This window comes from Pongo abelii, chromosome 14 (assembly GCF_028885655.2).
Source record: "Pongo abelii isolate AG06213 chromosome 14, NHGRI_mPonAbe1-v2.0_pri, whole genome shotgun sequence".
NCBI lineage: Eukaryota > Metazoa > Chordata > Mammalia > Primates > Hominidae > Pongo > Pongo abelii.
Genome location: NC_071999.2, coordinates 28,372,242 through 28,385,868, shown reverse-complemented (window position 1 = coordinate 28,385,868; position 13,627 = coordinate 28,372,242). Strand labels below are relative to the sequence as shown.

General features: G+C 38.0%; 1 protein-coding gene and 1 pseudogene across 17 annotated transcripts in view; both read right to left on the bottom strand.

The window, feature by feature from the left end:
* Positions 1–13,627, bottom strand: part of LOC103889448 (phosphatidylinositol 3,4,5-trisphosphate 3-phosphatase TPTE2-like) — a 151,078-nt gene that overhangs the window by 45,321 nt on the left and 92,130 nt on the right. For all 17 annotated transcript variants that reach the window (XM_063714763.1, XM_063714762.1, XM_063714766.1 and 14 more), the window contains 4 exons: positions 11,241–11,360; positions 9,494–9,593; positions 9,284–9,347; positions 8,483–8,547 (listed from right to left, as the gene is read on the bottom strand). In XM_063714763.1, coding sequence (XP_063570833.1) covers positions 8,483–8,547; positions 9,284–9,347; positions 9,494–9,593; positions 11,241–11,360 — 349 coding nt within the window. The remainder of the gene's footprint in view (positions 1–8,482; positions 8,548–9,283; positions 9,348–9,493; positions 9,594–11,240; positions 11,361–13,627) is intronic.
* LOC112128675 (U2 spliceosomal RNA) lies at positions 10,838–10,932 on the bottom strand (annotated as a pseudogene).

The following is a 13,627-nucleotide window of genomic DNA, read 5'->3' as shown; positions in this document are numbered from 1 at the left end:
AGTCAATATTTGCTTTTTCATGGGAAAACAAATATACCTGGACAGTTAAGCTTTAGGGATTTTTCTAAATACACTTCCTAGTTCTCTCAATGTCTAAAAAATGATATACATATATATCATTTTTATAATCATATATATATATATATATATAGAGAGAGAGAGAGAGAGAGAGAGAGAGCAACTCAACATTTAGATGATTTACTGCTGTGTTTTCTGGTCTAAGTAGTTTACCGAAGACTCCAAATACCTCTTATCCAAAGTAGGTGAAAAAGGACATAAAGAGTCTAGAAAAAATTTCAACTCTGCCAAGAATCTACATTTTTCTGGTCACAGTCTGTCACCAGATGGACAGTTTCTGTTTTCAGCCAGAATAAAGCACATTCAATTCTACCAAGAACAGAAATTAAAAGATGGCTAAGAAGATTGTAGGAATGTAGGTAATTATATACCTGATTTTCCTCAATAGCTCAGCCTTTGCATGGGCTTACAAAGTTTATAATTTCTGAAACTCTTCCTTGTGATGCAAAAGTAGAAAAAAATGCTGTGTCCTCTTTGAAAGCCTCTTGCAACAACTTCCACCTATGGGTTTTCCTAAATCTACCACACTCTTCTCTCTGCCTATCTTAGTACATTCCTTGATTTGGAGGCAAAGGTATACCTTCCATACTTGCATGAGGTGGTAGCAGTGGCCAGACTTGTTGATGCTTCCACCATAGTGCTTGTTTCTCCACTAACTCTATGGGTCCTGCATCTCTAAAGTTTTTGCTACTTCAAGGCAGCATCTGACATTTCTCCACTGGCAAATTTACCACTTATGAAATTGTAATGTCTGCTTTGCTTATTTGCTGTTGTTCAAAATGTAACCCTGCAACTTTATTCACTTTTAAGAATAAAGGGGAATCACATGACTGTTTAGCATCCTCTCAGGAGTTAAGTATGCCTGGATTTGAATCTTCTCCCTTTTAGACAACTTTGATTTAATATACTTTGTAAATGCTTCTCAAATATGACAGAGACACTCCCAGTGCAGGACATGTTATCATTGAACATGCAATCACTGAAGGGCTTCATGGCCTGATTCCCAGCCTGCCCAGGTAGCTGAACTAGTAGCTTGGGTTTGGGGCTGCACTCTGGCAAAGATTAAAGACTAAATATTAATATGGATGGTAGATTTGCTTTCTGGGTGGTTTATGATTTGTGGAATTTATTAAAACACATGATTACCTCCTTTTGGGATACTCTGATTAAAAATGGTAAAGGAATCAACGACTTATTAGTACTTTGTCAATGCCCCAAGGAGATTAACAGTTGAGATAACAGTTTAATAACTGATAGAAACCAAGAGTCTAGAGATCACCCAAGAAAAAAATAGTAATGTCTTTGTTTTGATTTACATGCTAAAAGTTTTTGGCTTTTGAAAAACACCCCAGCTAATATTAAGTATTGTCAAATTTATATTAGTCACCACCAAATCTACTAAAAGAAAATTGGCTCAATTTAGACATGCTATAATTAACTCAGAGTTATTAACTTTACTTGCTTTAAAAAACAATATTAGCAATCAAGAGATGTTTTCCCCATAAAGATGGAATTTGGAAATTTTGGGATGTCTGCCCTCAAGTGCCATGACCCATCCAGTGGACCCTGGTCACATTACTCCGTGACTGTGCCCATTAGGAGCGACAGAAAGTACTTCCACCTCAAATAAATAGTTTGAAACAATTTTCAAAATTGGCCAAGGGAGTGGTAGAGTCATGTCTTAGCCGTAAATAGCATAACCTGGGTGAGATGTGGTTCAGACCATTCTCTTCAAGGTCTTTAGGTATTTACAAATGTATTTTTATACAATTGCTAAAGTCTTGAGTCTCTGACTATATAGTAGTTATTTCTTGTGAACTATCTGCATATATAAAAATGCTTCCCTGCCTGAGAATAAGGTAGAATCATTCCATCAATGGTCTCAATTCTTCAACTTTTCCTGAATCCAAGCCCTCACATTTCACCTCGTAGTGCCCTTTCACTCTAATTTTGTGTTCCATTATGTGAGTTGATTTGGTCACTGGGATGCCACAAAGGAGAGGCTTGCAAAAGCATTTGTAAGATTCCACTCTAGCTCTTTCCTTTTGCCATTACCTTGAAACATACCCATCATATTCATCCTGATGGAGGATGAAGATGAGTTGAGCAGGTAGGAGTTACCCAAGACACCTAAGCTAAGGTAATTGTAGACCAGCTGATAAAGACATTTCAGGAAAGAAAACTACATATCCCTCATGAACACAGATGAAAAGTTCTAAATAAAATATTAGCAAATAGAATCTAGTGATACATAAAAAAGATAATACATTAAGACCAAAAGGAGTTTATTCCAAAAATAAAAAATGTTGGTTTAACATTTGAAAATCTCATTAATGGAATAACAGAAAAACATTTTGATTACCTTGATAGATGCAGAAAAAATATCTGATATATTCAATACCAATTCATGATTCAAAACTTTTAGCAAACTAGAAATAAAATGGACTGTCTTAATCTAGTAAAGAATGACTACAAAAGCCTATAGCAAACATCATTTCAAATAGTGAAGCATGAAATTCTTTCCACCTGAGTTTGGGAACAAGGCAAGGCTGCCTCCTTTTACCATTTCTATTCAATATTACCATGAAAGTCCTAGATAATTCAATAAAGAAAGAAAAAAGTATAAAAAGTGGGAAGAAAGTAGTAACTTTATATGATTGTATACATTTAAAAAATCCCAGGGAATCTACACATTCATTATTAAAATGAATATGTGAATTTATGAAGGATGCTAGATGTAAAATCAACATAAAAGGCCAGGTGTGGTGGCTCACACCTGTAATCCCAGCACTTTGGGAGGCTGAGGTGGGAGGATTGCTTGAATCCAGGAGTTCAAGACCAGCCTAGGTCAGTGAGACCAGAGAGACTCCTTCTCTACAAAAATTAATTAAAAAAATTAGCCAAGTGTGGTGATGCCTGCTTGTAGTCCCAGCTATATGGGAGACTGAGGTGGGAGAAATGCTTGAGCCCAGGTGCCACTGCACTCCAGCCTGTGGTGACAGAGCAAGGGCCTGTCTTAAGAGAAACAAATAAACAAAAGTCAATATACAAAAATTAGTTATGTTCTTACATACCAAGAGCAAATATTTAGAAAATGAAGATATTCAAATATCATTTAAAATAGCATAAAAACTTATCAACTACATAGAAATAAAACTAACAAACGATGTGTAAAACCTATACACTACAAACATTGCTAAAAGAAATCAAAGAAGACATCAGTAGAGAGATGTATTATGTTCATGAGTTGGAAATCTCAGTATTTTTAGATGTCAATTCTCTCCAAATTAAGCTATGTAGTCAATGCTCAAGTCAAAATACTAACAGGGTGTGGGGGTGTGTTTGTGTGGGTTTGAGTGTGTGTGTGTGTGTGTGTGTGTGTATGAAACTGCCAAGATGATTCTAAAATTTATATGGAAATTCAAAAAATCTAGGAGAGCCAAGATAGTTTTTAAACAAAGAAGTACAAAGTTGGAGGACTTATACACAAGTTCTCAAGAGTCACTATAAAGCCATAATAATTAAAACTATGGTCTGGACTTAAGTATAGACAGTCATAACGAAAGGACAAAAAGCCCAGAAACAGACCTATACATATATGTTCACTTTGTTTGCAATAAACGCACCTCTGCAATTCATTGGGGAAAATCATGCTCTTTACAATAAACAGTACAGGAGGAATTGAGAGCTATGTAAAAAACACGAACCTTGTACTCTATATCTTTACAACAATTAATTGGAGGTCAGTCATGGACCAATATATTGATAGAGGTGTTGGTTACATGCATATATACTTAGGTATAATATCATCAAGATATATACTTGATTAGTGCAACCTACCATATGTGGTATACCTCAATAAAAATGTGGTTATAGACGCATGCATATATAATGTATACTTACATCGGGGGATATGTATATACAGATAATTTTATATATCTTTTTTACTTCAACTTTCTTTTAGGTTCAGGGGTACATGTGGAGGATGTGCAGGTGTGTTACACAGGTAGATGTGTGCCATGGTGGTTTGCTGCACAGATCATCCCATCCCTAGGTATTAAGCCCAGTATCCATTAAGTATTCTTCCTGATGCTCTCCTTCCCCCATCCCCTCCCTCCCCACAGGCCCCAGTGTGTGTTGTTCCCCATCGTGTGCCCATGTGTTCTCATTGTCAGCTCCCACATATAAGTGAGAACATGCGGTGTTTGGTTTTCTGTTCCCGTGTTAGTTTGCTGAGGATATCAGCTTCCAGCTCCATCCATGTCTCTGCAAAGGATGTAATCTTGTTCCTTTTTATGGCTGCACAGTTTTCCATGGTATTTATGTACCACATTTTCTGTTTTTGTTGTTTTTTTAAGTGTTAAATAATCTTTGATATTACACATAAACCACATAAAATGCCTTTGAATAAATAAAAGGAACCATCTTAAATACAGGGAATTCTAATTACATTGGCACAGTTAAGGCCAAAAATACAAAGTAGACATTGCTACCTTATCTTCAACCCTTGCCTTTAAGAGGCAAATAAACACAAAATACAGGTGAATCTTGCTTGGTTCTGAGACAGTGAAGGAATTTCCCCAATATTTAAATATATTCACATAACCAGTCATATAAGTCTAAATATAAACCAATATAAATATAAATATAAAACCAATCTTCAATAAGTTTTAAGATAGTACTCACCATCTTTGTGAAAAGTTGAACATTATTAACAAAGTCTAATCATATCTTTAGAAGGGGTAAATAGTGATAGCATTTACTGAATTGGAATTACTATTAATATTCAAAAACCAAACTTATTCATTTAACCACAAGCCAGTCTTAGTTTTAAGTCAGGACTGCCCAACAAAATATTCTGACAGTCATTCATAATCTGAATTCTGGTGTATGAGATCTATTAAATTATGGTACACATAAAAAAGTCATGAGATACTTGTGTCTTGTAATATAAGGCAGTGGCCAATTATTACTCCCTAGTAGCTTTTTTGAAATAACTATCAAGTCTGCCCTTTCTGCCTTCTTCTTAATGCTGGAAAAGATCATTTTTGTTCCAGGAATGTAGTTGCTGGGATTCTCAAAATACTCTATCAGTGTATCCTCTCCTCAGGTGATGCCTTTGTTCTTATCGGTGTCTATGTAAGATAATCCAATGGCCTGACCTGTCTTCCACTGGAAGAGACCATGGAGATTAGGCCCAGTCTTGTGCTTGCCTCCCATTTCCATGGTGTGGCACCGGGCACACTTCTGAACAAAAATTTTCTTGCCTTTCTCAACATCACCCATATTTAATTCTCTCTTCCATCATTGGCACTACAAAGGTTCCCGCTCAGAAGCCAGACGTCCCGCTCTATGTACCATATTTTCTTTATCCAATCTATCATTGACTGGCATTTAGGTTGATTCCATGTCTTTGCTATTGTCAATACTGCTGCAATGAACATATGTGTGCATGCATGTATTTTTATAAGACAATGATTTATATTCCTTTGGGTATATACCCCATAATGGGATTGCTGGGTCTGATGGTATTTCTGCCTCTAGGTCTTTGAGGAATTGCCACACTGTCTTCCACAGGGGTTGAACTAATTTACACACCCACCAACAGTGTAAAAGCATTCCTTTTTCTCCACAACCTTCCCAGCATCTGTTATTTTTTGGCTTTTTAATAATAGCCATTCTGACTGGCATGAGATGGTATCTCACTGTGGTTTTGTTTGCATTTCTTTAATGATGAGTGATGGTGAGCTTTTTTTTTTCATATTTTTGTTGCCTGCAAGCATGTCTCTTTTGGGAAGTGTTGTTCAGATCCTTTGCCCCTTTTTAATGGGGTTGTTTTTTTCTTGTAAATTTAAGTTCCTCATAGACTCTGAATGAGGTATTACCAGTGAAGCCTGAGAAACAGCAAAGATGGCAGCCAGCTCCTTCCTTTGGAAGCTCCATCCCAGGGGGATACTGACCTGTCGCCAGCCCGCACATACCTGCAGGAGGTGGCTGGAGACCCCTGTTGGGCATTCTCACCCAGTCAGGAGGCATGGGATCAGGGACCCATCCAAAGAAACAGTCTGGCTGCTTTGGGGTAGAGCAGGTGTGCTGCATTGTGGGGGATCCTTCCTCCTCCGGACCACCTGTATTCTCCAAAGCCAGCAGGTTGGAGTGGCTGAGTTGACCAAATTGCAGAGATGGCAGCTGCCCCTCCCGCCAGGAGCTCCATTTCAGGGAGGGATCAAAGCTCTGTCCATAGAACCGTTGCTGGAGTGGTTAAAGCCCCTGCAGGGATTCCTGCCCAGTGAGGAGGAATGGATTGGGGTCCTGCTTAAAGAAGCAGTCTGGTCATGATCTGGCAAGCCAGTTGTGCTGTGTTGTGGGGAACTCTTCCTTGTCCAGACTGTCTGTATTCTCCATAGCTGGCAGGCTGGAGTGGCTGTTAATCAAATGGAGGTTCCCTTATATGTGACTTAATGCTTTTTTCTTGCTGTTTTTAACATTTCCTTTTTTTTTTGGATACAGTCTCACTCTGTCACCCAGGCTGTAGTGCAGTGGTGTGATCTTGGCCTACTGCAACCTCCACCTCCTGAGTTTAAGCAATTCTCGTGATTCAGCCTCCCAAGTAACTGCAACTACAGGTTCACGCCACCACACCCAGCTAATTTTTTTGTATTATTAGTAGAAATGGAGTTTCTTCATGTTGGCCATGCTCACCTTGAACTCCTGGCCTCAAGTGATCCACCCGCCTCAGCCTCCTGAAGTGCTGGGATTACAGGTGTGAGCCACCGCACCTGATGAATATTCCCTCTTTTTGACTTTTGACAGTTTGACTACTATTCACCTCTGAGAAGACCTTTTCGGGTTGAATCTATTTGAGAACCTTTGAGCTTCCTAGATTTTGGCCATATCTCTCCCACGTCTGTTTTTAAAGCTCTTGATTGTATTTTTTTTTTTTTTTTTTTGAGGCAGGGTATCACTCTGCCACCCAGGCTGGAGTGCAGTGGCACAATCTTGGCTCACTGCAACCTCCACCTCCTGGATTCAAGCAATTCTGGTGTCTCAGCCTCCCAAGTAGCTTGGATTGCAGGCATGCGCCACCAAACCCAACTAATTTTTGTATTTTTTAGAGACAGGATTACGCCATGTTCATCAGGCTTGTCTTGAATTCCTGGCCTCAAGTGATCCACTGCCTTGGCCTCCCAAAGTGCTGGGATAACAGGTGGGAAACACTGCACCTGGACTCTTGATTGTATTTTTATTTTATTCCTTAAATTCTTCAGCTCCATGATCTCTGTCTGGTTTTTAATGACATATATATCCTTGTTGAATTTCTCATAAGATCATAAATTGTTTTTCTAATTTCATTGATTTGTCTATCTGTATTCTCTGTATCTCATAGAGTTTCCCTAAGATCATTATTTTGAATTCCTTCTTAGCCATTTGATATACTCTTTAAATTTAGGGTCTGTTAATGGGGAATTATTGTGTTTCTTTGGAGGTGTAATGTTTCCTTGCTTTTCATGTTTCTTGTGGTCCTAAACTGATTTTTGCACATCTGGGGGAACAGTTGCCTCTTCCAATGTTAGGGAGCTTTCATAGATAAATAGTTTTTCCAATAGTTGTCTCCTATAGTGTTCACTGAGTAGGGTAATTTGACTTTGGTTCTGGGTGGGTGCAGTAATATAGTCTTCAGGTGACTTTTTTGGCTGTAATCAGCATTCAGTGGTGTCATGAGTGCCTCAGTGTCCTGATGGTGAGTGTTTGTGGAGACAGTGGTATGGCTTTTCTTGGTGTGAGAGCCATCATTCAGATTAGTTCTCAGGCCTTAGGCATATGCATGCTAGCTGCAGTGGCTTTGCTAGTTGTGGGGTATTGCCAACAGCAGGGTGGGCACCAGGCAGGCCAGTCCTCAGTGCCTTAGAAGTGCATGCAGCATATGGTGGCTCTGCTGGTGAAGGGGGTGGGGCTGTTGGCAGCAGTGGGTGCCAGATGGGATGGGCCTTGGGCCTTGGGGGGTGCATGTAGCATGCAGTGGCTCTGTCAGCTGAGGATATCCAAGTCATTTTAGACTAGCCAGTCCTCAGATGACCCAGTAGCTGCCCACAGATACATGAATGAGCTTAGTTGAGACAGGAAATCCTTTCTGCAAGCACCTGAATTGGACAGTTAAGCCCATCCCAAATTCACAAACCATAGTATCATGAGCCAAATAAATAGTTGCTGTTATAAGCCAGTAAGTTTTGGGGTGGTTTGTAACTACTGGCACAATTGTAACTGGTATCAATCCATTATGATTTTTTTACTTGAAAGAATACATTTTTAAAAGAATACTGCCATATCTGGGTCAATATTAAACTTATGACTACACAGTCTACATTCACTGAGAAATGAGTATTTGTCAGATAAAGACCCTTACCTCGATTGGATTTCTATAGAAAGACTGCCTTCCAGAAGATGGAAATGACATAGCAATAATACGTTCTGAAAGTCAAAATCATCACTATTACAAACATTATTATAGATTTCATATAACACAGAAAAAATTAATTTATACATGATCAGACTCCATTTTCACAGAAAAAACCTTTTAAGATTGAGGTTGACAGAAAAAAGCTAATACTCAGGATAATCAAATAACATATTAAATTATCCAGCACAATGACCATTAAACTGGCATGGCGTTCTTAAGTCTCCACTAGTTCTAACTGTATGCCATGTACTTATGATGGCCTCAGTCTGAAGTTCCCCCTGTTCTTAGAATTTATTTCTTATCTTAAATACCTGAAAAAATCCAAGAGTTCTGGGCACCAGTGAAGGTGGGAACTCCCAAGGTGCTTTGCAGCCCTCTGACTCAGAAAACCTGAGATCTACAAAGCACTGACCTCATTCTCTGGGGCTCTAGGATGAGAAGAGGTCTCTGTAGGATCCTTGGGACTCAGAAATAACTACTAGAAGTTAATAAATTGAAACTCAAATGGAGTCAGCTGAAAATCCATTCAAGTTCCTATGCTGCAACTGAGTAGTCCTGAATTGAGAAGACATGCAGATCTTCCATTGCCAGGGCTAAACCACAAATATGTCACACTATCACAGTGGCATATATCCTCTTGAATAAAGAATATTTCAAATGAATATGTCTTAGATGAGGCAAAAAAAAAATACAATTACAAGAAAAAGTGAAGTAATACAAGTAAATCAACAGTTAAGTGTCACAAACCTGTAACGTAAGTGAGGTCTAGGTCAAATCCATCCCTTGTGTATCGCCTTTTGTTTTCTGAAACCTGAGAGTTTAAAATCATCATTAGTTTGTGAAACATTCATCAACATAAAAATAAGAAACATTATACAGTATAGATATCAACGCTTGCCAATGGGTCCCAAAATACAAAATATTTTTCTGAATCATAAGCATGTTTTGCTCACTTACCAGCCTTCTCATCAGCTTTTCAAGTTGTCTTTTTTGATGAACCAGACGAAAAATTCTTATCAGAATAATAAGTTGTAGAAGTCGAACTAAATATGTCCATCTAACAATAAATTAAAAAGATCAATTTTTGCTTCAGAAACAGAATTTTATCAATATAAACTATGTCTAGAGCAGCAGTTGTTAACCAGAGGCAATTTTCCCTCCTCTCTCCAATTACCTACCTGGGGGATATTTGGCAATGTCTGGAGGCATTTAGGTTTTCACAACTGGCGTGCGTGCGTGTGTGTGTGTCTGTGTGTTACTTACATCTAGTGAATAGAGGCCAGGAATTTTGCTAAAACATCCTGCAATTAATATAACTGCTCATCACCCTCTTATGACAATGATCTGGCCCAAAATGTCAGTAATGCTGAGGCTGAGAAATTCTGGTCTAGAGAAATAGTGATACAATAGACTCTTAGCATTTGTAAATTTAATTTTGGGATTTAAGACTAGCATTTTCAATTTTTCCACATCAAAACAAATCGATTATTCTTGTTCATCTTTGTTATTCCCATGAGTAACAGATGTTCACTACAGCTGCTAATGCACATCAGGCAGGCAACAGATTGAGATACTTCCAAAGTGTGCTAGCTGGTATCTCTCCTACCATCAGAAACACCAAAGCAGAGAACTGATGGTATGGACTAGTGCTTCTCTGATTTGGGCACATGTCAATAAGAGCCATCTGGAAAAGCTTGTTAAGCTGCAGATTGCTGGGTCCCAGAGATACCAATTCAGTGGGTCCAGGGTGGGGCCTAAGGTATTTTTTTTCTTATATTTCTAGCAAGCTGTCAAGTGATGCTGAGGTTTCTAGTCAGAGGACCACATTGGCTGAGGTTATTTTCAAATAACTCCAAAAGCCTATCACTTAACATGCTTTTAGTTGGGGCCTGAGCTGTAGTCCAGGGAAGCTAGGGTACGAAAAGAAATCAGCTATTTGACCCATGAACAAGCTTAGGAAGCCACCATCTACATCCCAGTATACATTTGCTCTTTCATTTTCCTCATTGTCACAGTAAAAAAAGAAAAAAAAGTCATCAGGGCCTCATACACTCTTTAGTTTCCTAATCCCTAACAGTTCTAACTTTGCCTAAGCTTTGTTTCTACCACAACTATACTGCAAAACTCTACCATTGTGTTGCTACATGTGTCATCTCCTAGTTTCTGTTCTGTTTGCTAATTTTTAGAAACTCATGATTGAAGTCACTCAAATTTTGCCTATGCTCAAATAAATTCCCTCTTGGCTGTAGGAAAAATCCAGACAGAACACTATGTGTAAGGGATTTGTAATTAAAGCACAGAGGGGAATTGTTTTCAGTATAAATTTTTTTGATATAGCAGATATTAAACTGATAAGAATATTATACTTGATCTTAGCCAAAAGGCCAAAAAATGATACAAATGGGAATTTGATGAGAACTTCAAAATGTAGAGAAGTTAAAGTTAGTAGAAGTCCTTCTTTGGGTACTGCATCTTCTTTATTCAATTAATGGTACTTAGTGTGTATACTCTTCACTGGTCCCTAAATATCGCAATCTTTTAGTTTCAAAGTATGTGGGAATTTACCTAAACATTTCATTTTAAAGCAATGTATTTGGTATAGAATGAGAACATTTGAAGTTGAAAAGATTATATAGAATAAAAGCCACAGAAAATGCTAAAGTTAATGAAAAACTTTAAGAGAGGTAAGTCTTACGTTTCATACCTGGGAATATTCCTAAGAAACTTAATGTCAAAAAAAATGTAAACGACATCAACCAGCAGAGGAATCACAATAATGGCGGTATCTAAAATGTTAAATAAGTCAGAAAAATACTGCTGTCTCCTGTAATATAAAACAAAAAAAAAGTTCATTCTCCCCTGCAAGAAGAGAGAGGAATATTTAAAGACCACAAACTATTGACTCATCCCCATTAAGAATTCTACTATCATGAATTATTTAAAATGTATTTTCTAGAGTAGACTAAGGGAAAAATATAACATTCATGGGAATTTTTCAAACAATAAAATTATATTCATCATTTGACACTTATATGTGACTAAAACACCAACATGGCAATTCAAGTATAATAAGAGATATAACTAAATGTGTAATAATCACCCTTATTGTGGACAATGGGGTATCTATCCCCTCAAGCATTTGTCTTTCAGTCAATTACACTCTTTCAGTCATTTAAAAATATACAATCAAGTTATTGTTGACTATGGTCAATCTGTTGTGCTATCAAATAGTAGGCATTACTCAGTCTATTTTTTTGTACCTATTAACCATCCCCACCTCCCCACCCCCAAGCCCCTACTACCATTCCCAGCCTCTGATGACCATCCTTCTACTCTCTAGGTCTATGAGTTCAATTGTCTTTTTTTTTTTTAAGAGCCCCATAATAAGTGAGAACATGTGATGTTTATCCTTCTGTGCCTGGCTTATTTCACTTAACAAACATAGTGATCTCCAGTTCCATCCATGTTGCTCCAGATGACAGGATCTCTTTTTTTTTTGAGATGGAGTTTTGTTCTTGTTGCCCAGGCTGGAGTGCAATGGCGTGATCTCAGATCACTGCAACCTCCACCTCCCGGGTTCAAGCGATTCTCCTGCCTCAGCCTCAAGAGTAGCTGAGATTACAGGCGCCCGGCACCACACCCAGCTAATTTTTGTATTTTTAGTAGAGATGGGGTTTCTCCATGTTGGTCAGGCTGGTCTCAAACTCCCGACTTCAGGTGATCTGCCCACCTCAGCCTCCCAAAGTGCTGGGATTACAGGCGTGAGCCACTGCACTTGGCCAGGATCTTATTGTTTTTTATGGCTAAATAATACTCTCTTGTGTATATGTACTATATTTTCTTTATCCATTCATCTGTTGATGGACACTTAGATTGCTTCCAAATCTTAGCCATTACGAACAGTGCTGCAACAAACAGGGAATGCAGATATCTCTTCTATATACTGATTTCCTTTCTTGTGAGTATCTATCCAGCAGTGGGATTGCTGGATCATATGGTAGTTCTAGTTTTAGTTTTTTGAGTAACCTCCAAACTGTTCTCCAGTTGGTTCTACTAATTTACATTTCCATCAACAGTGTATGAGGGTTCTCTTATCTTCACATCTTTGTCAGGATTTGTTATTGCCTGACTTTTGGATATAAACCATTTTAGCTGGGGTGAGATGATATCTCATTGTAGTTTTCTACACTGAGAATTTCTCTAATGATCAATGATGTTAAGCATCTCTTGATATGCCTGTTTACCACCTGTATGTTTTCTTTTGAGAAATGCCTATTCAAATCTTATGCTCATTTAAAAAATTAGATTATTAGATTTTTTCCTAGAGAGTTGTTTGAGCTCCTTACATACTCTTGTTATTAATCCCTTTTCAGATGGGTAGTTTGCAATTATTTTCTCCCATTCTGTGGGCTGTCTCTTCACTTTGTTAATTGTTTCCTCTGATATGAAGCAGCTTTTTAACTTGATGTGATCCCATTTGCCCATTTTTGCTTTGGTTGCCTGTGCTTATCGGGTATAGCCCAAGTAATTTTTGCTCAGACCAATGTCCTGGAGATTCTTCCCAATGTTCTCTTATAGTATAGTAGTTTCATTGAGGTCTTAGATTTAAGTCTTTAATCCATGTTGATTTGATTTTTGTATATGGTGAGAGGTAGGGGTCTAGGTGCATTCTTCTGTATGTGTATATCCAGTTTTCCCAGAACCATTTGTTGAAGAGATGCCTTTTGTTCAATGTATGTTCTTGGCACATTTATTAAAAATGAGTTCACTGTAAGTGTGTGTGGATTTGTTTCTGGGTTCTCTATTCTGTTCCAGTGGTCTATGTGTCTGTTTTTATGCCAGTGCCATGGTGTTTTGGTTGTATAGTTCTGTAGTATAATTTGAAGTCAGGTAATGTGATTCCTCCAGCTTTGTTCTTTTTGCTTAGAATAGCTTTGGCTATTCTGGGTCTTTTGTGGCTCCATATAAATTTTAAGATTGTTTCTTCTATTTCTGTGAAGAATGTCATTCATATTTTGACAGGAAGTGCATTGAATCTGTAAATTGCTTTGGATAGTATGGACATTTTAACAATATTGATTCTTCCAATCC